This window comes from Lepus europaeus, chromosome 17 (assembly GCF_033115175.1).
Source record: "Lepus europaeus isolate LE1 chromosome 17, mLepTim1.pri, whole genome shotgun sequence".
Lineage (NCBI taxonomy): Eukaryota > Metazoa > Chordata > Mammalia > Lagomorpha > Leporidae > Lepus > Lepus europaeus.
In genome coordinates, this window is record NC_084843.1 from 8,090,929 (window position 1) to 8,114,549 (window position 23,621).

General features: G+C 54.3%; 2 protein-coding genes across 3 annotated transcripts; both read right to left on the bottom strand.

The window, feature by feature from the left end:
• Positions 1–1,533: 1,533 nt before the first annotated feature.
• FAM24A (family with sequence similarity 24 member A) lies at positions 1,534–2,828 on the bottom strand. Its single transcript, XM_062214994.1, has 2 exons — positions 2,713–2,828; positions 1,534–1,787 (listed from the first exon to the last, which is right to left on the bottom strand). The coding sequence occupies exons 1-2, from the start codon at positions 2,826–2,828 to the stop codon at positions 1,616–1,618; spliced, it is 288 nt and encodes a 95-aa protein (XP_062070978.1). The 3' UTR covers positions 1,534–1,615.
• Positions 2,829–5,518: 2,690 nt separating this feature from the next.
• Positions 5,519–22,088, bottom strand: LOC133775902 (ATPase PAAT-like). Of its 2 annotated transcripts, none has more exons than XM_062214435.1 (6): positions 21,824–22,088; positions 20,510–20,713; positions 19,251–19,320; positions 17,989–18,195; positions 14,350–14,732; positions 5,519–6,590 (listed from the first exon to the last, which is right to left on the bottom strand). In XM_062214435.1, exons 1-6 carry the CDS (start codon positions 21,985–21,987, stop codon positions 6,356–6,358), a joined length of 1,263 nt encoding a protein of 420 aa, XP_062070419.1. In that variant the 5' UTR covers positions 21,988–22,088; the 3' UTR covers positions 5,519–6,355. The 2 variants fall into 2 exon arrangements, with proteins under 2 accessions (XP_062070419.1, XP_062070420.1); XM_062214436.1 differs by lacking the exon at positions 5,519–6,590 and adding an exon at positions 11,259–13,532.
• Positions 22,089–23,621: the final 1,533 nt, after the last annotated feature.

The window sequence follows — 23,621 nt, forward strand, 5'->3', positions numbered from 1 at the left end:
CCAGGGTCCCAAGGGCTTGGGCCATCACCACTGCTTTCCCAGGCCACAAGAGAGCTAGATTGGAAGAGGAGTAAGTGGGACTCGAACCAGCGCCCATATGGGATGCCGGCACTGCAGGCCAGGGCATTAACCTACTGCACCACCGTGCTGGCCCCCCAAAGATTTTTTAGAGAAACTAAGTCCTCAGTTAAGACTAACGTGGCTAAGCCTTTGCATCTGCTCTTTTTACAAGATAGCAACATTCTCTGAAGCCTGAATTTGAGCCTGCAAAAATTAGGAAGCCAACTCCAGTACCTTCATTGCAAGCTTGCTATCATTGGTGTGTGAGTATACTGGGGCAGCTAAAATCCATCTGCTTTTAGGAAAAATGAAAAGAGCCAGAGCCCTCCCCATAGCCTCCACTCCTGAAAGGCCTGGGGGGCCTCCGGTTTTTATGCAGATTCAAGTTTCATATCAACCTGGGCAGGTAAGATCCTGGCCATGTCCAGGGAGACGTGTCCACTCCAGCCACCCAGGTGCGAACTTCCATGAGAACCTAGCAGCTGGGAGACTGGACTGTGACCAACAATCCCCAACAGCCAGTCTGTGTCCCTGACCCCTCCCAGGAGGGTCTGCCGCCGGGCCCAGCTAAAGCTCGGCACGGGGACCCCCCAGCAGCTGGCCCATGCAGGCCCTGGGAGATTGCTCGGGGGACTGAGCCTTTGCCTGGACAGTGACGACGCTGACTCCTTGGGCCTCCACAGTCCTCCAAGAATGGAAGCCATTCGAGTCCCCAGGACTGCAGGGCAGGGAGGCAGGGGTGGCACGGGCACTCTGGGTCCGGCCGGGTCACTCAGGCACCCCGCCAGGTGCTGACCCTGAGCGGGAGGGGGAGGAGGAGTCCAGCTGTCCCTGCTGACCAGTGTGTGCTCCAGGAGGCTCCGCGGAAGGAGCCAGGTCACGGGGGCTGCAGAACAGAAGCACTGCCCACGCTGTGGTCAAGGGAGCCTGGGCTTTGGCCTTGGGCTGGAGGTCCCCGTGACACTGCAGACACGGGTGGCCAGGTCAGCACAGACCCACGTCAGGGCGAAGGCAGGCGTGACCAGGAGGGGTCGCAGGCCTTCTGAGTTCTCTTGAGGACGCTGAGCTCAGCCCCACAGGACGAGGGCAGACCATTTTCAGCCCCAGATGTCCTGCCTGCCTGACCTCTGTCTCGCCCAACCCATGGCGCCCCCTTCAGGACAACGCAGCACAGTCTGCAGGGAGGAGCAGGACCCTGGCGCTGCACCCCAGCCTGGCACAGTTGGCCGGGGCTCAGACGCCCCAAGACCAACAGGGACTGTCCTCGCGGGCGTGGAGAGGAGCCGGACGCTCTCCTTCAGGGCAGTGTAATGGCCCCAACACCTTGCTCCAGGTCCTCGTGGGTAACGCGTACTCTTGAACAGGGATGTTGACAGCAAATGCAAAACACTAGACACAGGTTCTTTTTAATACCGTACATTTACTCAAAAGTACATAAAATAACATTGTACAGAAATCGTGTAATGTAAATACTACAGAACCGGATTGGATAGTAAGACATTCTAATAAGAGGGAAATATTGCTCATGAAGATTTTAGTGCCCAAATTTCCCGAGTCAGAGTCCCTCATTGGTTGCACAGGAGCAAGGTGGCAGGGGATCGAAATCTGTATACACGCTACTGTCATCACAGCATGGGAGGGCACGACAGGAATCCATGGGGTTGGTTTTTCCTGGGAAGACCTTGGCTGTATGCTTGGTTCCACAAACAGGAGGTTCCTTTGCAGCCCTTAGGAAACGACAAACACAAAGCCGGGGTCAGAATTTTTCTATCCTCCCAGTCTCTCTGACAATTCTCGGGGCAGCAGGGAACTCAGGGCTTCAGCCCGCCAAGCAGGCGACACCAGTCCTAGGTTAAAGCTCTCTGCCACTGTGCCAAGTTCCCCTCTGTCCCCTCCCCTCCTACGATGCTGTGCAGGTAAACTCAGGTTCCGAAGGCAAGGGAGAGCAGGTTGCAAGCCAGGGGCAGCCCGCTGTGCGAGCAGACGCTCAGGACGCAGGGATGAGGGGAAGGTGCTGCAGACGGCTCTGCCCGGGCTCCGGGGTTCACCACCTGGCTCTGTGCAGCGGGACACGGCTGCTCCGACAGCCAATGTCGCCCACGCCTGCAAGGTCCTTTCCCCTAACGCTGGACATCTCTCAGCTGACCTACCACCTCTCCGGCTATCCTCTGTAGGGCGTCTGTCCTTACGGGCCCACCTCACCATCCCCAGGACCGCTGGCCGTGAGCAAGGAATGCCCTGGGAGCTCCCAGCTGGGGCGAGAGGTCAGTTCGCCCACCCCCTGCGTGAACAGGCAGCAGAGGCTCACGCCCACAGCATCCCCCAGGGAAGGTTTGGTCTACAGCGCCCAGGACGGGGGAGGCTCGGCCACGGCCCGAGTTCATCACCTGACAGAGACCCAGTGAGGTCTGGTGACAGCAAAGCAGCACTTGACACGGCCCCGGCGGGGACCACTCTATGGATGAGCTCAGGAGCCCAAGTCAGGGGGGAAGCAACCTGAGACCCCACCCGCCCTGCGTTGGCCTCTCCAACCTGCTCTTGTTGGTGCACTCAGCCAGGGGGAGGTCAGAGCAGCAAGCAGCGACCCTGACCAAGCAGCGAGCCCAGGCCCCCCGGGAGGAGGCGCTGTCCACTCCCACCCACGTGACTCACTTCAGCGCGTTGGACACTTTGATGTAAAGGCCGATGACAACCCCTATCAGCACCACGGCGGCAAGCAGCAGGCTGCTGCCAATGCCGATCATCACCTTGGTCTTGAGGTCAAACATCTTTCCCCGACCTGGCAGAGAGGCAGGCAACAGTGAACGCAGCCACAAGCAGCCCAGGGTGCTCCCCAAGGGTCCCACAGAGCCCCCTGCCCTGTGCTGTGACTCTGCCTCCCCAGGGGCGGGTAAAGGGCTTCATTTCTGGACGACAAGGGATGGCAGTGCGGGTCCAGGAAGGAGGAAGCAGTGGCACAGACACGGGGAGAACCTTTACCTTCCACGGGCAGTGGCATGCACTGTCAGCAACGGGCTTGCGCTGGAGCCAGCGGGCCTGCTGAAGTTTATTTCCTGAGGGGATTAGAAATCACTCGTCACATTAGTTCAACAACACCTAACAGAGAGTTGGCAGGAGGCAGCACTGTGGGCTAAGCTGGCACCACAAGGTCAGAATACCCTGAGTACCAGTTCACGGCTCCGCTCCCAACCCAGCTCCCTGCTAATGAGCCTGGGAAAGCAGCAGAAGATGGCTCACGAGCTTGGGCCCCAGCAGGTAATGTGGGAGACCCAGATGGAGGTCGGGCTTCTGGCTCTGGTCTGCCCCAGCCCTGGCCACTGCAGCCATTTGGGGAATGAGCCAGCCAATTGGAAGATCTCTGTCTCTGTCATGCTGCTTTTCAAGTAAATACATCTTAAAAAAATACTTACTGAGCCTATGGGGGCTTGTGCTGCGGTGTAGTAGGTTAAGCCTCTGTCTGCAGTGCCAGCACCCATATGGGCACCAGTTCTAGTCCCGGCTGCTCCACTTCCCATCCAGCTCCCTGCTAATGGCTTGGGAAAGCAGTGGAAGATGGCCCAAGTGTTTGGGCCCCTGCACCCACGTGGGAGACTCACAGGAAGCTCCTGGCTCCTAATCAGCCCAGCTCTGGCCATCGCAGCCATTTGTGGAGTAAACCAGTGGATGGAAGACCCCCTCTCTCTCTAAATCTGCCTCTCAAATAAACAAATGGATGTTTTTTTAAAAATGAGACTAAGGAACTTCATTTTTTTCCCCAAAATGTTAAGAATACTGAGAATATGCTGACCCTTTTTTTGTAACTGACTTGGGTTTTGGGAAGTTATCAGTTCTCCCACTGACAGCTGGGTCCTGCCAGCACCGGCTCTCAGGAGAATCCACCAGCTTCCAGCCAAACTCTTATCCAGGTTCAGATGGGCAATGGCCTTGGCAGACCAGAGTCCAGCCTCGAGGAGCCTCTTGTCCCTCGTTCCGACCTTCTAGTAGCCCACAGGTCTCCTTGCGATGTGCTTCCTCCTAACAAAATCCTCCAGGAAATCCAAATTGCGTGCAATCAGCCATTCCCTTAGTTGAACAGTGAGCTAGGAGAGCACCAACAACCCGCCCTCGAAGCACATTTACTACAGTTCAGCCCTCCAGAGCTGGACTAAGACCATTTCACTAAAAAAACCCAACAAAATAAGAACAAGTACCCCCCACCCCAGAGCCCCCCACCCTATGGACACACCTTCAGGAGACAGGAGATTCTATCAGGAATTTCTGAACCCTGTACTTTGAGAAAGGAGGCTCTAGTTGTCCCGCTGGGAAGAAGTGGGATCCAGAGTCGAGCGCTGGCTTCTGGGAGCGCAGTCTCGTGCCACCCCCGTGGGGCGCACTCACTCGCCTTCCATGCTGCAGGCTGTGTGACGTCAGCTCTCCTGCCGCCTGCCTCACAGAGTTCTGAGTTCTCTGCTGCGGCCACGTCTCTTAGCTCCCACGGAACAGAGTGGGTTGAGTCGTTCAATTCCACATCTCCGCCTTCTCAGCTCTCATTTCCCTCCAGTAATTCTCAGGGTCTGGCTGCTAATCCAACACTGGTGCAAGCGTTCAATGTAAAAGAGACACAAAAATGTGGGGATGCTACAAATTAAAAGTTAAACATTACAGAAGGTGGGGGAGATTTTTATGTGTTAGTTACACGATGAACATGGAGCCATTTATTAAGATCCAAGCACACAGTCAGTGACCATGGAAGATGTTCGTACTTTATAGCTAAAAGGGTCACAAAAACAAAAGGTGACTAGGATGCCTATTCTACTTAGGTTTGTATGATTTTACGGGACTTAAAGTCCAGCCAATGGATGGAGTGCGTTCCAGCTGGCATTTACAGTGAAGTTAAAACAGGAGACTCCAGGTGCAGAGAAGGTGGTGTAGACGCCTTTCGTCTGCTCCCCGCTGCTGAGTATAAATATAATCCCCAGAAATAACCCAGAAGTCTGACCAAGGAGAGCTCTGTTCATAAATGAACTCTACAGGCTAGTTCTCTTGTTAAAGATCTAAATTCACTAAAATATCAAATGAGTATAAAATGTCCTTTTTCATAAAAATAAACATCTTAAATTAGATGAGAGATGGGTGTTTACTGGAGCGATGAAGACACTGCTTGGGAAGCCTGCCTCCCACCGCAGTGCCTGGGTTTGAGCACTGGCTCCACTCTGATTCTGGCCTCGAGTGCCCACCTGCAAGGCAGCAGGTGACGGCTCAAGTACCTGGATCCCTGCCATGCATGGGGTGACCCGCACTGAGCTGTGGACCCTTGGCTTTAGCCTAGCCCAGCTCTAGCTATTGTGGGCATTTGGGGAGTGAATCAGAGAAAGGAAGACCCCTCTATCTCTGTGTCTCTATGCCTTTCAAATAAATAAAAAATAAAAACTTAAAAAAAAATGAAAGAAAAAATACCTACTTCAGACAAGTAGTTTCCAGAATACATGTTTTTATTTATAGATGCAAAATACATCACCCTTCAACACACATGGCAGCCGTAAGCTCTGAATGTGAACCCTGACAGAGAACCCCGATCTCAGACTCACAGCCTCCGTCCTTCACCGCAGGGCTTCAGCCTGCCACGCACTGAACCAGCCCAGAAAGGGACAGGGGAACCCGTCGGCTCAGAAAGGGGTGTTTAGTAAACACCACATCCAAAGCTACAATCCTAACAAGGAACAGGCCAGCGTGACGTTCACTTTCCTGCTACTCCAATGTCACATGAGGGCCTCCATATACACTAATTTCACACAAGCAAAACATCTCATTTTTTAATGGAAAAGAGCAATATGAGAAGTTAATGTCTGACATGAAAGGTTCCAGGTCTAGGTACTCAACTTTCCAAGAACAATCAAATGGGAAAAAAAATACTGATCAGACTCTCTTAAGTATTCTTTTCATACTCTCAAACTCTAAAATAAAGTCTTTGTATAAATTAAAATAGTACTTCAATCAAACATACAATACAAACTAAAGTATTGCATCGGAAGTCCTGCAGACACTTCGAACACTTAAACACCGCAGAAGATGTGTGAATTTCTGTAAGAGTGAGAAATACTGCAGACAAACCTCCTTCATGACCGTATCGTGTGAACTTGTAGTGTACACAACTGGATTCCCAGTGACGAGCACGGCCCAGATGAACACTGAGGTCACTTTAGACAAGATGACGATCCTTCAAAGGACACTGAACACCTGCTTCTCAGAGCGCTGGGTCTGACTTTGTAATAAATACGTAATAAATACCCCCGGGACACGGCGTGTAGGACAGCGCTCATCGCTCTCCATTGGAAAGTCTTTCTCCAGAGTCGTAACGCGTCAGAGGCAGCCCGGCGGGCGGGGCGCTGGGATTCTGCAGCAGGTCCACCACCACGGCAAGCTGGCGGTCCACGTGCTCCTGCAGTCTGTGTACCCGCTCATCAATGTAGTCCATGAGTTTCTTTTCCATCAACTCCATATTTTTGGAAAGAATCTTCTCCAAGTAGGAGCAAACAGGTTGTGTTTCCATTCTAAAAATAAAATTTAAAAAAATCAATTTTGCCTAAAAGTGTGTGACAAACCCCAGGCCATATGGACAAGCAGTCAACACACACAGTTGAGATTTGCCTGCACAACTGTTCTGTCTCCTTGTGACACCCGTCCAGGCTCCACCACGCACACACACACAACACGTAATCATAGTCTTGAATGCCTAACACATTGATTTCTTTAATTCTTTAAATATTTACGAAGTGCACAACTAAAGATGAACCCTTAAAAAAATGTCTGTAGGCGGGTCAGCGTTGTGGCATGGTGGGTAAGCCACTGCCTGCAAAGTGGGCATCCCATACGGGCCCTGGTTCCTGTCCTGGCTGCTCCATTTCTGAGCCAACTCCCTGATAATGCACCCTGGGAAAGCAGTGGAAGATGGCCCACGTGTTTGGGCCCCTACCACTCAGGTGGGAGATTCAGAAGAAGCTCCTGGGTCCTCGCTTGGGCCTGGCCCAGCCCTAGCTGTTGTGGCCACTTGGGGAGTGAACCAGCAGATGCAGGATCTCGCTCTTTCTCTCTCCAATTCTACCTTTCAAATAAATCTTGTAAAGAAAACAAAAAGCAACCTCAGTATACTGCTTTTTAGGAATTCTTTTTTTTTTTTTCCAGGCAGAGTTAGCCAGTGAGTGAGTGAGTGAGAGAGAGAGAGAGAGTTATAGACAGTGGGAGACAGAGAGAAAGGTCTTCCTTCCGTTGGTTCACTCCCATAATGGCTACCACGGCTGACGCCGTGCCGATCTGAAGCCAGGAGCCAGGTGCTTCCTCCCGGTCTCCCATGCGGGTGCAGGGACCCAAGCACCCAGGCCATCCTCTGCTGCCTTCCCGGGCCACAGCAGAGAGCTGGACTGGAAGAGGAGCAACTAGGACTAGAACCCGGGGTGCCGGCGCCTCAGGCGGAGGATTAGCCTAGTGAGCCATGGCACCAGCCAAGAATTCCTTCTTAAGTCAAGAGCTTTGACCTCTGCACTGTCCAGCTCTCCCTGGGACATCCACACTGCCAGCTGCACCCTTCTTGGGTTTGGGGTCATTATTAAGTAAAACAACTTGCACTGCCACACAAGCCACAGCTGATCTGGTGACTAACACGGCTACCGAGGGAGAATGGGCAGGTGCTGCGCGCACTCAGACGCCAGACGCCAGGTTCATATTCCAGGCAGGACAGAGGGGGATGACAAGAGACCCATCACACTACTCAGAATGGCATGCAACAGAAAACTTGTGAACTGTTTATTTCTGGAACGTTCCCAGCTGCATTCTCAGCCCATGGCTGACTGTGGGTAACTAAAGTGAAGCCAGGGATGAGGGGGAGACTGCTGTGGTGCTAAGCCAGATGTTCCCGTGTAGATTCAGGCAGCCTCCGTCAGCATCAAGCGACAGAACTATCCTTCACCACAAAGCTCTGCCTGTGCTCCGGCTCTATAGGCACACCCCCACCTGGCCCCTCCGCAACCCCTGGCAGCCACTGGCTTCTTCCCCAACTGGGGAATGCTGCAGAAATGCAATCATGCGCATGTCTTCTGTGAGCTTTTTTCACTTGGCATAATCCCCTCGAGCTGCTGCGTGCATCAGCAGTTCAGTTTTCTGGGCGAGGACTATTCCTTGGTACGTGCTCTGTTTCACCGTTGGACAAATATGGGATGCGTTGTTTCTTCTCACTTGCTGGCTTTTCCAGATAACGCCATGAACCACCAGGCACAGCCTTCCGTGTGGACAGAGTCTCACGTCGTGAGCGTCCAGCAGGGCAGTGCGACTTCTGCCGTATGCGCTAAGTCTGCGTTTAACAGCCTCGCCAGCAGCGTCCGCGAGGTCCAGCCTCCCTGCACCCTTGCAGCGGTCAACGCTCTCATCATTCTTCTTCCACAACTGAGATGCAGTGGATAAAGAGGACACAGATGTTTCAATTTGTCTATTTTTCTGAGTGTCTGTACCAAAAGTCTGCAGTCACGTACTGGGATTGTTTTCTCATGTTATTCCAGTGACTTTTTTTTTTTGGACAGGCAGAGTGGACAGTGAGAGAGAGAGAGAGAAACAGAGAGAAAGGTCTTCCTTTACCGTTGGTTCACCCTCCAATGGCCGCCGCGGCCAACATGCTGCAGCTGGCGCACTGCGCTGATCCGAAGGCAGGAGCCAGTGCTTATCCTGGTCTCCCATGGGGTGCAGGGCCCAAGCACTTGGGCCATCCTCCACTGCACTCCCAGGCCACAGCAGAGAGCTGGACTGGAAGAGGGGCAACTGTGACAGAATCTGGCGCCCAAACCGGGACTAGAACCCGGTGTGCCAGCGCCGCAGGTGGAGGAATAGCCTATTGAGCCACGGCGCCGGCCTCCAGTGACTTTCTAGCTCAAAATTTGCAGGCAAATTCTCCTTAAGAGAATACCAACTCCCAATATTTTCAAGTGTAGGCTATTACATCAGAAGTCCTAAAAACTCACAATATTATATATACTCCACAGTCAAGTTTTAAATCTTTCATACTGACAAACTTATTAGAAAAGTACACACAATTCTGATGGGGAAATGAGCAAGATCAAGAGTGGTTTTCTGGGGCTGGCGCCGTGGCTAACTTGGTTAATCCTCTGCCTGCGGCGTCGCCATCCCATATGGGCGCTGATTCTAGTCCTGGCTGCTCCTCTTCCAGTCCAGCTCTCTGCTGTGGCCCGGGAAGGCAGTGGAGGATGGCCCAAATGCTTGGGCCCTGCACCCACATGGGACACCGGGAGAAAGCACCTGGCTCCTGGCTTCCGGTCAGGGCAGCGCTGGCTGTAGCGGCTATTTGGGGAGTGAACCAACGGAAGGAAGACCTTTCTCTCTGTCTCTCTCACTGTCTATAACTCTATCTCTCAAATAAAAAGAAAAAAGAGTGGTTTTCTTCAGGAAATAATTCTACTAAAAAAACGTGTGAATAGAAGGAATCTCAAGTGTTCAAAACAGATTAAACGCATGGCTATTATTCCAAACTGCCATTGAGTACAATCTGAAATACAGGATATAGAACTACCTCCCACCCACTACGGAATCTTGAGCTGACACCCAACACAGTCAAGGACTCCCAAGAAATACACAGCCAGCTAACGAATTCACCTTTCTCTCTCCCTCTCCATTTGTAAACTTAAAACACTGGATGAAAAAATTTTCATTTGCAAAACAGTTAATAAAACTATTCTTTGGGGAATGGTGTTGTGAGTTAATGGATAAAGCCACAGCTTGAGATCCTTGCATTCCTCATCAGAGGCTGATTCCAGTCCCAGCCGGTTTGCTTCTGATTCACTTCCTGATAATGCACCTGGGAAAGCACTGTAACATGCCCGAGTGTTTTTTCTTTTAAGATCTATTTATTTATTTGAAAGGTAGAGTTACAGAGAGGCAGAGGCAAAGAGGAGAGAGAGAGAGAGAGAAAGGTCTTCCATCTGTTGGTTTACTCCTGCAATGGTTACAATGGTTGGAGCTTCGCTGATCCGAAGCCAGGAGCCAGGAGCTTCTTCCAGGTTGCCCACATGGGTGCAGGGGCCCAAGGACGTGGGTCATCTGCTGCTGCTTTCCCAGGCCATAGCAGAGAGCTGCCACAGCACCTGGCCCAAGTACTTGGGTCCCTGCTAGCTATGTGGGAGACCAAGATGGAGCTCCTGGCTCCTGGCTTCAGCCTGGCCCAGACTTGACTACTGCAGCCATTTGGGGAGTGAAGCAGTGGATGGAAGCTCTACTTTTCTTCCTCTCTCATTCTGCCTTTCAAATAAATATTTATTAACTGATCTTCTGGATTACGCAAGAGATGTGGGGCTACTGATAAGACATTATAGGATAACAGACTTGGCTTGTTTCTCTGCTGCTTCTGTTTCTTGCAGGTCAGTCCTGCGTCAGCCACTTGCAACTGCTCTTTCCTCTGTTCCCTTAGCTTGCACTATTGCATCCGAGGGTTTACCCTCTCCTATCTTTTGTGGCTTTGTTCCCACTTCTGGAGGAGCAGGTTTAGCTGTCGACCTTGCTGGTCTCTTCCTGGGGTCGTCCTTCACCACCCTGCTCTGCACCGATTCAGGTCAATCACACAGATTTGCGTGTGCCGTAATTTTATTTTCATTCAGTTCTACGTATTTGCATTGCCCTTGAGGCCTCCTTTTTGATTCATGGGTTATTTAGAACACGCTGTTTAATTTACAAGGGTTTGGAAATTTTCTTGTGGTCTTTTGGTTACTGACTTCTAATTTGATTTTATGGTCAGAGGATATTCTATTTTGATTATTTTTAATTTGCTGGAGTTTGGATTTAAATTCTTTTTAATTTGTGGGGATTTGATTTATAACCAAGGATGTGGTCTGTACCAGTGGGTACTTGAGAAGAATGTGTATCTGCTGTTGCTGAGTGTTCTATGAATTTCATCCAGGTGCTGATGGTTGATGGCACTGTTCCGTTCTGAGAGCAGGCTGTTGAACTCCAATTGTGGAAATATCTACTCCTATTCGGTCTATCAGTTTTTGCTTTATGTATTTTGAAACTGTTGTTTTGTGTCACCGTACACTGCGGTGTGACGCATCACTCTTGTGTTCACGGTGATGCTGGTGAGATCAATCTTTGCTGTCAACCGTGTAAAAGTACAGCCGTGCAATTGCGTCAAGTATATAACACTTGATAATAAATGACTATGCACTGTATTCTGTTATTTCTGTGTATTCATTTTACTTATTAAAAATTTTTATTGTAAAATAGTATGCCGCATTACATTGGCATTGGCCTCAAATATCCTGTGCTTACTGCATCTCTTGGTGCACCAAGAGGCCATGTTCCACGACTACCTTTACCACCCAGGACTGTGCAGCTCTGCTCAGGGTGTCAACAGCACCGTGCAGGTGTGCTCGGAGACGCTCACACAGTGCCACAACGCCCTAGCGATGGGATCTGACTGTGGCTCCACCCTTCAGCGGTAAACAATTATAATCTTAGTTTTCATTCATGCCAGGATGTCTATTTCATTCCTAAAGTATATCTTTGCTGGGTATAGAATTTGCGACTGAGCTTTTTCTTTCAGTACTTAGAAAAGGTGTCTCTTCTCCCTGGGATCCACTTCAGATGAGAAGTCAGCTTTAAGCATTCCCATGTTTCTGGGAGGACTTTTTAGTCTTCAGTTCTCGGCAGGATATCACGTGTTCTGCACAGATTGCTCTGGATTCACCCTGAGTAGAGTTCATTCCGCTTCTTGAACCTTTCATCAGTTTTGGGAAAAGGCTGCTTCGAGTAGCCTTGCAGCCCCACACACCGCCTCCTCTCCCTCTGATATTGGCCCAGAATTAAAGGCCTGCTGTCCTCCCCTGCAAGGGTGACATCCGCCACTCAGAACCCAAGCACCACGTGCAGGCAAGCAGGGGCGGACAGCCAGCTTCCCGGCTCTGTCCACAGCACTCCCACGTGCTTCAGGCGAGCAGGGGCGGACGGTCAGCTTCCTGGCTCTGTCCACACCACTCCCGCGTGCTTCAGGCGAGCAGGGGCGGACGGTCAGCTTCCTGGCTCTGTCCACACCACTCCCGCGTGCTTCAGGCGAGCAGGGGCGGACGGTCAGCTTCCTGGCTCTGTCCACACCACTCCCGCGTGCTTCAGGCGAGCAGGGGTGGACGGTCAGCTTCCTGGCTCTGTCCACACCACTCCCGCGTGCTTCAGGTGAGCAGGGGCGGACGGTCAGCTTCCCGGCTCTGTCCACAGCACTCCCACATGCTTCAGGTGAGCAGGGGTGGATGGTCAGCTTCCTGGCTCTGTCCACACCACTCCCGCGTGCTTCAGGTGAGCAGCAGTGGATGGTCAGCTTCCTGGCTCTGTCCACACCACTCCCGCGTGCTTCAGGCGAGCAGGGGCGGACGATCAGCTTCCCGGCTCTGTCCACAGCACTCCCACATGCTTCAGGTGAGCAGCGGTGGATGGTCAGCTTCCTGGCTCTGTCCACACCACTCTCGCGTGCTTCAGGCGAGCAGGGGCGGACGGTCAGCTTCCCGGCTCTGTCCACAGCACTCCCACATGCTTCAGGTGAGCAGCGGTGGATGGTCAGCTTCCTGGCTCTGTCCACACCACTCCCGCGTGCTTCAGGCAAGCAGGGGCGGACGGTCAGCTTCCCGGCTCTGTCCACAGCACTCCCACGTGCTTCAGGCGAGCAGGGGTGGATGGTCAGCTTCCTGGCTCTGTCCACACCACTCCTGCGCGCTTCAGGTGAGCAGGGGCGGACGGTCAGCTTCCCGGCTCTGTCCACAGCACTCCCACATGCTTCAGGTGAGCAGGGGTGGATGGTCAGCTTCCCGGCTCTGTCCACACCACTCCCGCGTGCTTCAGGTGAGCAGGGGTGGATGGTCAGCTTCCCGGCTCTGTTCACACCACTCCCACAGCGGAACCAGAGTGTGGCCGACATGGAACAGCACCTCCCCATCCAGCGTGCTGACCAAGGCACCGCCGCCTTTTCCCACCCAGCAGGGAGAGGGCGAGGTCGCAGGCCTGTGTCACTCAGCAGGTGCTGCTGAAAGGCTCGCTTCCTCAGGACTCCCTTTTCCACATCTCGGGCTAGAAGGAATGGGACTTGTTCAGGCTTTTACGTTCTGTGCCCACTGCTTGTCCCAGGTTGCAGCGCTGACTCCTCTGTACACGGAAGGCCAAACACCACTCTGTTGTGCTTCAAATCCCATGACCCGTAAGCTGTCTGATTCTTCATTCTCCCTTTCAGAGTCTTTGCAGTTTGCTGTGTTTGGGGATTTTTACCGTATAAGGAAGACCTCGAGGAACGGGGATAGTCCACGTTGGCTGGGCCAGGAGTCCTCAGTGGTTTTTAAATCCCAGTTAAGCTTTCTTTTTCTTCTTCTTTGTTGCCATCTGCATGACAACCACATCACTGCTGCCCACCCACCACCGAGAGTTACTGCTGTCTTCCCACGTCTGGAGCGAGAAGGAACGACCTGTTTTCAACAGATTACTAAATTTCTAAAATTTTAACACTATGGAAGACTTAAAAAAATTCAACAAATATAAGCACCTCACTTTACACACACACAAAAAAACTAAGCTAAAAGATGTACACAGTAAGGCAAAATACACAAGCCAGGAGTGTGGTTGGAGTCCTGAGTTCTAGCACAGGGCCACGTTTTAACACGTTACAGCGATGGAAAGTATGGGGGAAAAACAAAATACTTAGCTAGTTTGCAATCAAGCCAAGACAGCCACAAACTATCAGACCTCAGAATAAGGGCCTATAAACTGTAATTAAGGGCTAGGGAGCCTTTCTCTGCAGAGGGTCATTTGGGTATTTATAAAATCACCTGCGGGTCATACAAAATTATCAACTTAAAAATTAGCCGACTGCAGACGTGCTGAATTTCAGGTACTGCCCAGGGCTGCCTTGGCAGGGCCAGGCCAAGTGATTTCACGGCCTACACGGCCCATGGGCTGCGGATCCCTATCCCCTCTGTAAGTAGTTAGGGATGGAGGTTTTTGATGACTGCAACATCAGTCCAGGCCAGCCAAGATTTACACGGAAATCTGTTAGGATGGCTGGGAGGAAAAATCACGAGAGTGGACATTTTTCTCCCTATCTGCTGGCTCACGCGGTGTCGTGGCCCCGCTCCCTGAGCTCGGCCAGTGCCAGCTGCAGGTGCCGCTCTGAGGCCCCTCTGCTGTGTCCTGACGGAAACACACACCCGCGATTCTGGAGCGGAGCTCAGACACCCGCCTTCGCGTCCTCGAATGCTCCACCTCCACACCTAAGAAAGGACTTACGCGAGTGGCGCTCGGCCCTCCCGGCGCTCGGTGGCTCCGGCCACGCGGACACGGCTGAGCTGGCCACACAGGGTCTGCAGGAAGGGCAGCACGCCGGGCTCCTCGCCCGCTTTCTCCGACACCGCAGTTCTCAGCTCACTTGCGAGGGCGGGGCGGGTCTGGGGCTCCGTTCCGCACCTGTCCAGGGCTGCGGTGTTTTCTCCACCGTGCACCTGTGTGCTTTCCGTGGCGTCGCCGGGCGCCAGTGCAGTCCCCACCGGCACAGGTGTGCAGGCCGACTTGGCGGGGGCTCCTGCGGCCGCTGGAGACTGCAGCGCACCCAGGTGCTGGTACCCAGGGCTCCCCAGGACCACCTGCAGCTGCTCCCCGACGGGAATCCGGTTCTGAACAAGGAGGAAAGGCGAGCAGTGAGAATTATGCAGCTGCTCTGGGGCGATCACCCGGGGGAGGCACTGCTCAGGAAGCCAGGCCGCGCAGCAACAGTAATTCCTGCTCTCAGGGGAGGAGACCAAGGCCAACGGGACCCGGCCACAGCAATCAGCTTCTAAGTGACAGGATGGGGACCGGACCTCAGGCCACCTAACGCCATGGTCAGGGCTCTTTAACCCCTTCACTGGAATGTCTTCTAAAAATATATCCCTGGGGCCAGTGCAGTGGTGTAGTGGGTAAAGCTGCTGCCTGCAATACCAGTATCCCATATGGGCGCCGGTTCTAGTCCCAGCTGCTCCAATTCCAAACCAGCTCTCTGCTATGGCCTGGGAAAGCAGTAGAAGATGGCCCAAGTCCTTGAGGCCCTGCACCTGTGTGGGAGACCCGGAAGAAGCTCTTGGCTCCTGGCTTCAGCCTGGCCATTTGGGGAGTGAACCAGCAGATGGAAGATCCTTTCTCTCTCTCTCTTTCTGTCTTTTAAATAAAAAAATAAATCTTAAAAACAAATATAATACAGGGATGAAGATGGTGAGAAATGCATTAGGGACAGACAAGGACGGAAAGGGAACAGTGAGGGCCAAGGCAGTGGGGGCTGGAAGACCCTAATGTCGAGAATCCTCCAGCTCCCTTCACTGCTCCACACGCTGGACCCCTGAGAAACGTTAACCTGTTGTCAACTTATCTTGTTCTACTGACCAAGTTGTGAATACATTTTAAAATGCCCCTGGAGAAGACAGATTATTTATTGTTAAACTTAACAAGATTTGAACGTCAGACAACTTTCTTTTACCTCTAGGGGCTTTATTCAGCCATAATGGAAAGACTCATTTATTTCTCTCTGATACCTCCAACAACAACAAAAAATGTATGCTAGAACACTGACAAATGTATACAACGGGGAAAGGATGGGGAAACCCTCCCTTGTTCACTCCCCAAATACCGGGAATGATGGGGGGGGGGTCAAAGTCGGGAGCCAGGAACTCAGTCCAGGCCTCCCACGAGGGCAGCAGACTCAGTGACCCGGGTGGTCGCCTCTGCCTCCCAGGGTCTGCATTAGCGGGAAGACCGACGCAGCAGCCAGAGTCCAGGGTGAAACCAGGCGCTCGACGGAGACACGGACTGCAAACCAGGCCCTGAGTGCAGGTCGACACCCACCCGTGACCAGCCTCACTGCCAGGAAGCGCACACGTCACACACACACAGCAACAAGCACACGCACAACACCAGCACAGCGGCCAACTGGCACACACGTGGGCACAGGCCACTGAACGGGGGGCTCACGTCCTCACTGAGGAGGAAACAGTCCAGATGAGATCTGTCAGTAAGGAAACCCAGACACAGTGGGATCCTGGGGCTATGGAAATGTGGCAGAGCTGAGGTGGCCCAGGTCCTGGAGGTCAAGGTAAGGAGCCCGAGTTGGTTTGCAGTGAGAGGAAGCAGCCGGGGGCTTCACCCAGCACAAGGACGAAGGCCGGGGCCCTGTGGGGTCAATCTGGCTGCCATGCAGAGGAAGCGTGGTGGGGCAGAGGCCCAGTCAGAACTCCCTGTGGCGCTGAGCAGAGACGATGGTGGACCAGGAGGGAGGCACAGACCCCACCGTGGCTGAGACCCTCCCTCCTGTGGTTCCTGATCTACGGCACTCCTGGGGCTCCTAACCCTGCCAACAATCCAGTGCGTTAACAAGCAAGTATTTATAAACCTCTCAATATTTACGCTCATTGTTTAAATTTTCACATAATCCTGTGATTTTTATAGTACTATTTAAGTTTTATAGATGGGAATTCATCCTTTTAAAGGTAAGAATCAGTGGCCGGCGCCATGGCACTGTAGGTAAAGCCACCTCCTGCAGAGCCAAAATCTCATATGGGCACAGGTTCAAGTCCTGGCTGCCCCATTTCTGATCCAGCTCCCAGCCAATGCACCTGGAAAAGCAGTGGAACACGGCCCAGTGCGTGGGCCTCTGCACCCTCGTGGGAGACCTGGAAGAAGCTCCTGGCTTCGATCGTCCCAGCTCCAAGATTGCAGCCATTTGGGAAATGAACCAGCGGATGGAAAATCTCTCTAACTCTGTATCTCAAATAATTAAATCTTAAAAAACAAAAACAAAAAGTAGAATCACTCGCCCAAGGACGCAGACCAATGTGTGACAGGAGCAGCTGTAGCCCTCTGTGTGGTCAGGAACCCTCCTCCCGCTGCTCCCTTCCACCTTGGTCCCTTTTCTTCCCCTGGAGGAAGGCAGCGCTCTCCATGGGGCCTCCCACCTGCTCCCCCCACCCAGTCTCTCCCCACCCAGTCCCTGCGGCCACGCCTCTCAAACCTCCCTTCTGGCCAGCAAGGGCTCACTCCCACCCCACCCTGTGTCTCCAGATGCCTGCGAATCTTTGCAATACCGTCTCATCACTCCTGAAAGTCAACGTCCCCACAACGAAGCTCCTCTCTCCAGGCGCCCCCTCCCTCCAGAAATCAGCGGTGTGGCCGTCCTGCAGACAACCCGCACAGGGACTGTCCTAGGCGGTCCAGGCCCAGCGCTGCGTCGTCCTTGCCACGCACAGCCCAGGTCAGCCCCTGACTCTCGCCTGCAGGAGGGGCCGTGGGGGTGCCCTTCTCGCAGTCCCAGTCTTCTGATTCCACGGACACATTCAGTGGAGCCGATCTCCAGCCACAGGGAGACCTGCGCACATCCAGACAGCACTCAAGCTCTCACGATCTCGCTCCATCCTTTCTGCCTCCCCGTCACTTCCTCACTCGGAAATGAACTTGTACCCACGTCCTCCCGCACGGGAGGCTGGAGCCCAGGTCTGCTGTGTCTGCTCTGCCTCCCGGCCCCTCCCTGCCTAATCCCACTCCTCTAATTCCGTCTCCTTAGTGAGTCTTCCCAAGTCGTCCTCCTCCTTCCCCACGTGCAAGCTCTGGACTGGAAAATCCTCCCATCAGGACACTGACTGGTCACTCTGGCCCCCTCCAAGGCCCTGCTCAACGAGAGGCTGCTAACGGAGCGCCGCCGAGACCAACGACGGGAGCCCAGAACGGCGAGGACTGTAGCCCAGATGTGGTGTGGGAGGGCAAGTCCCCAGGTGTGGATTTATGAGAGCAAACGAGGGAAGCTCCTACATCAGAGTCACGACTGAAGGTGACGTCACCGCGTGGTCTTGTTAAAGGCACTGCTTGGGAATTTTTAACAGGCGCGGACAGAAATCCACCTGTGCTCACCTGCTGCTGGAACCGAACCATATTCATCAGCTGCTGGGCACCAGGCGATAACTTGGACCCCATGGACTGCATCATGGTTTGGACCTTGTCCAGGTCTATCCTGGACCCTAGAGCAGGAGAGCGTGTTGAGGAATTTGCCGGAACCGACCTCACGTGCACCACAACTCTACTGAGGAACACACACTGCTTCTCACCCAACGACAGCAACTGTTACAAAACAGAAGTTCAGGGACATCAATTCTATTAAACAATGTCCATTCAAGGCCATTTCTGTGCATTAAATATCAAATTCAGGAAAACAACTACAAGCTTTAAATATATTTTCATTTTACGTTTTCTCTAAAATTAGTCAGAACTCCCAATTTATTATGCGGTTCAGAAGAGTAATTTATATAAAACTGTATCATTTTCAAGCTAAAAACAATGCATTCAAGGTACAAAGAGTGTAAAGTTCACCTGCTCAAGGAGCTGAAGTAAACTAAGGCCAGTGAGAGGCGTTAGCACACTGCAGCTTGCTACAATATTCTGCTTCTAAGCTCACAGCCTCCCTCACCACCAAATGAACAATTCTATTCGCTGAGTCGGCGTATTTTCTGTCTTGCTCCACTGCACCACAAGCAACATGATCAATTCTTACTGATCATGAGGGACTTCAGGGGTTTATGGGAAACCATCTGTTAATTCAATTTCCCCATTATCTTTGAAGGCCCTTCATGCTGCTGGGAGGCCGTCAATGCATTAGTGGGCTTCCTAAAACAATGTCTCAGAACTATTCACTCTCCACGTTAGCTCCGTGCCTTCTGTCCGAATCAGCTGTAATGATTAACCCTGCAGGACGTAATGTGCAGGTAAAATGAAGCAATGATTTTTTTCAACCCCTTATTCACCAACGAGATGAAGAGGTTTGCCCAAGGTTACCGGCTCGTCAGCAACAGGGTGGATTCCATATTTTGGCCTGATTTCGAGCGCAGTCCTCTGTCTACACTCACTAAAGTTCATCTCAACGACATTTTTTATAGTCAAGATTCCAATCCAAGTCCCTTCAATGTCTGCGGTGTAGACACTGTAATGTCTGAAGTTCTGGCTTATTTTTCTTGATAAGAGGTGGCTAAACCCCAAATCTGATTTTGTCATCATAGTCTTATACACAGAGATAAGGGACAGAGTTGGACTAAATGGTTTAAGAAAGTAACAGTAAATAAGTAGTTCTTATCCAAAAACACTTGCAAAGTCAAATTAGTTAAAATCTGTTGTTGAGTTACCTTTATTTTACAAGCTCGAGCCGACGATTCCAATTTTAAATATTTTTTGTAGAAAACAATTTCTTGTTCGCTAAAAACAAAACAGAATTAAAGATGTTTTCACGTTTATAGGTTATTATTTTGGGGCACTTACATTTAAAAATCAACAGTTTCCAGGCCATTACTTAAATCCTGAGATTCACTGTGCCTGGGAGGGGACAAAGGCCATTGGCTCTATCCTAGTGATTGGATACTGACACTGGATCTGCCAGCTACTACTCTGTGAGAGAGTGAAATAATCCACAAAAAACCACGCAGCATGCAGCAAAGCTCCATGAATGGCCACTACTTCTCACGTGGAAATACGGAATGGCTCATATTTTGCGTGATATTCAAGAGAGCTCATTACAGAATACTCCTTAAGAGCGCAGAGAAAATATCAAACTATAAGGGGTTGAACTGTGGATGAAGCAGGCTGCTGGGCACGGGCGTGGGCACCACCTGTAATGGTTTTCCTTCCCAAAAATGTGTTCAGAGACCCAGACTAATCGCCAAAATCACTCCTGGAAAGCAAACCACGGCGAGCTGACCGAGCAGGGAGCAGCACCAGGGACCGGCCAGGGCGCAGCAGCAGGGCAGGGGCGCAGCAGCAGGGCAGGGGCACAGGGACTTGGGCGGAGACTCTCACCTCTGCAGAACTTGTCTTTGAGAGGACACTGGGCTCACAGAAGTCAGAGCACCACAGACACATGCAAGGACCCACCTGAGCACCTTCCCCCCCACGCCCAGCGATCCTCACTGAGACTAACTTCCCCACCCTTTTCTGAACACGCAGCGATGACGCAGGTGTGGCTCGACCAAGCAGGTGAGCCTTCCTCTTCCTCTCCCGCTGTCTTGGACATTCTCATTCTTGCTCTAAAAACCACAGCCAACTGCGTCTTCAGGGAGGCCGATTCCTGAGGGAACCGTGTCTTCCTACTGCCTCTTGTACTTTCCCCGGGCAAGTCCTGACTGAAGCTGACCGTCCGGCAGCATCCCAAGGACCCCTGTGTCGGCTACCGAATCACCGCCTCTCTGTAGCTCCAAATGTCCACGGTCCTAAAAGCTGACCAAGCCCATCTACCCTCCAGATGCCAGGGCCTGCGCTTCTGTGTGCACAGCTGTGGCTTCCGCTCCCCCCACCACGGGCCAGCATCAGCGTCAGGAGGATCCACACATTCCACAAAGGGCGAGGAAACTAAGCCATCGCTCAGAATATTCCAGAAGCACAAGGCACAAACCTGCCCCTCGGGACGGCACCGACGCTCTCGCCCCTACTGGTTCCACAGTACTCCTGGCCCAGGTACACCTCCATGTTTCTCGCTGAACTCAGGACGCCGACAGCTGCCACGGCGTCCCCGGCCTCGGGGTCACACAGCAGGTACAGGAAGCAGGCGGCCTCGTCCTGGCTGCCCGGGCTCCTCTCCAAACGCACCAGGCCCTGGCTGAGGACAAAGTCGGGAAGCCGCTGCTCAGCGTGGGCTGGGGCACTGCTCCTGCCGCTCACAGGCCGCGGGCATCTCTCGGGGAACTGCATTTTATTTGAGAGGTGGACGGACAGACAGGTAGACAGGTAGATAGGTATATAGATAGATGGATGACAGATGATAGATGATATAGATGATGGATAGATGATATCGACAGGATAGAGATGATATAGCAGACGATAGAGATGACAGATGATAGATACGTAGATAGATGATGATAGAGGGATAGATAGAAGATAGACGATATAGATGGATGGATAGACAGGCAGACGGAGATGATTGATAGATGGATGAAAGATGATAGAGACGACAGATGATAGAGATGACAGATGATAGAGATAACGGACGATAGAGATGATAGATGATAGTAGATGACAGATGACTGATAGATGGATGGATGATAGAGACGACAGACGACAGAGATGATGGATGGATGGATGAAAGATGATAGACATAGATGATAGACGATAGGTAGATGGATGACAGGTAGCAATAATCTCACGCCTAGCTCCCTCTCCAAAGGCTGGGCCAGGCTGCAGCCAGAGCCTGGAGCTCCTTCTGGTCTCCCAGGTAGGAGGCAGGGACCCCAGCACCTGAGCCCCCAGCCCTCAGCCCGCACCTGAGCCCGGGGCGCGCATGCGCAGGAAGCCGCCCGGGCAGCGGGCGGGGACGCGGCCCCGGCTCCCAGTGGCGTCCGCGCCCGCAGGGCCGGCGTTGCTGCCCCGCACTGCCCGGGGCACGGAGGCCGCAGGCTCCGGGTTCCCGGTCCCTCCGCACCCGCCCCTCGGCTAACCCCGTCAGTCTCCTGGGCTCCCGCCGCGCACGGAGGCCGGGGAGGACGCGGCCCGGGACGAACACGCGTCTCCGCCCACGCCGGGCCACGTCCGCTGGCCTCGGGCCGGACGGGCGGATCGAGCCCCGGTGCCCGGCGACCACGGCCGGGGGAGGCCCCGGCGTCGCCCACTCCCGCCCCACGCCCCGGGCCCGCACCCTCTCCCCTCGCGGCCGCCGGCTCCCCGCACGACGCCCGCAGCAGCGCGGAGCCCCGGCCCCACCGCCGCAGCGCACCCCGGAGCCGGCGGCGCCAGCAGCTCCTCCCAGTCCGGGTCCCGGGCGCCCACACCAGCCCGCACGAGGACGAGGCTCTGGGTCAGGACTCCGCCGGCGGCATCCCAGGAGGCGGCCAGCGTCGGGCGGCGGCCCGGCTCCCCGGCCTCGCTGCCGGCGTCCATTCCGCCGCCGCTAGCCCAGCCTAGCCCCGGAACCTCTCTGCCGGGGCTGGGTTTCCGCCCGAGGAGCGAGGAGACGGAGCGACTTCCGGCTCGTCCGGCTGCAGGCTGCAGCCGCCGCCGGTCTCGGCGGGGGAGCCCAGCAGGTGCCGTCGCCGCGCATGCGCGTTCCCGCGGCGCTCAGGAACGGCCTCCAACGCCGCGGCGCGAGAACAGGGCCTGGGCATGCGCACTGGCAGCGCCCGGTCGCCGGGGCAGCCGGTGCGCAGGCGCGGGAACGGTTTGACAGTGGGGGGTGGCAGGCGGCGGGGTTGAGGGGTGCAGAGGAGGGTGTCGCCTCGTCGGTCCGCGAGCGCAGCGAGGCCACCCCGACGTCGGGGTCTCCGGGGGCGTCAGGGGCCCCTCAGCCCGCGGCGGGGCGGGGGCGGGGCGTCCTCGCTCCCCACTCGCGTTCTCCCCGCGCGGGACCATGAGGCGCGGGCAGGGTGGGCCTGGGCGGTGCAGGACTCCGCACCCGGGTCTCCGCTGTCGCAGGCCTGGCCCCGGAGCGGCGGTGCGGGCGGAGAATCCTGGACTCGGGCTCTCCAGGTCCTCCCTGGGCGGAGGTGGTCGTGGCTGCTCGGGCGGCCGGTGGGCGCGGGGCCGCGGCCCTCGGACACGGACAGTGTCCGCCAGAGCCCCTGCCACGGGGCCGGGCGCCCCAGCTCCGGGTGCTGCGGGTGTGACCAGCGGCTTTGAATCCCCTCAGGTGGGGGCAGGCGTCCACTCAGCCGGCAGGGAGGGGCTGGGCCCTGGGGAGGCCGCACAGGCTCCGGGGTCCAGGCCACCTCGTGTGACCTGGGGCTTTAAATCACAGCTCAGGGTGGGTGCAGCCTTGGGACCGGAGCGGGAGAGGAGGGCCCGGCCGTGTATAGGAGACCCCCAACCCCAGGAGACTCCATCTCCATGAGACCCCAAAATCTAGGAGACCCCATCCCAATGACCCCCAACCCCAGGAGACCCCATCTCCATGACTCCCCCGCATCTCAAGAGACCCCCCATTTCCTTGAGACCCCCCATCTCCAGGAACCCCCATCTCCATGAGACCCCAAATCTAGGAGACCCCATCCCAATGACCCCCCAACTCCAGGAGACCCCATCTCCGGAGACCCCCCAACTCCAAGAGACCCCCATCTCCATGACTCCCCCAAATCTAGGAGACCCCCCATCCCAATGACCCCCAGGAGACCCCATCTCCAGGAGCCCCCCAAATCTAGGAGACCCCATCCCAATGACCCCCCAACTCCAGGAGACCCCATCTCAGGAGACCCCCAACTCGGGCCCCCATCTCCGTGAGAACCCCCAATTCTAGGGCCGCCCATTTCCAGAGACCCCATCTCCATGACTCCCCCAAATCTAGGAGACCCCCATCTCCATGACTCCCCCAAATCTAGGAGACCCCCCATCCCAATGACCCCCAGGAGACCCCCATCTCCAGGAGCCCCCCAAATCTAGGAGACCCCCATCCCAATGACCCCCCAACTCCAGGAGACCCCATCTCCATGAGACCCCATCTCAGGAGACCCCCAACTCGGGCCCCCCATCTCCGTGAGAACCCCCAACTCTAGGGCCGCCCATTTCTGGAGACCCCATCTCCA

What these genes read in the sequence shown, in the direction of transcription:
- LOC133775902 (XM_062214435.1), bottom strand. Translation starts at nt 21,987, where the DNA reads ATGGACGCCGGCAGCGAGGCCGGGGAGCCGGGCCGCCGCCCGACGCTG. An exon ending in CTGGCGCCGCCGGCTCCGGG is followed by an intron (nt 20,714 to 21,823) that starts GTGCGCTGCGGC and finishes CTTTGTCCTCAG; the next exon opens with CCAGGGCCTGGTGCGTTTGG. An exon ending in GAGGGCCGAGCGCCACTCGC is followed by an intron (nt 6,591 to 14,349) that starts GTAAGTCCTTTC and finishes TTTTATTTTTAG; the next exon opens with AATGGAAACACAACCTGTTT.
- FAM24A (XM_062214994.1), bottom strand. Translation starts at nt 2,828, where the DNA reads ATGTTTGACCTCAAGACCAAGGTGATGATCGGCATTGGCAGCAGCCTG. An exon ending in AAAGTGTCCAACGCGCTGAA is followed by an intron (nt 1,788 to 2,712) that starts GTGAGTCACGTG and finishes TCGTTTCCTAAG; the next exon opens with GGCTGCAAAGGAACCTCCTG.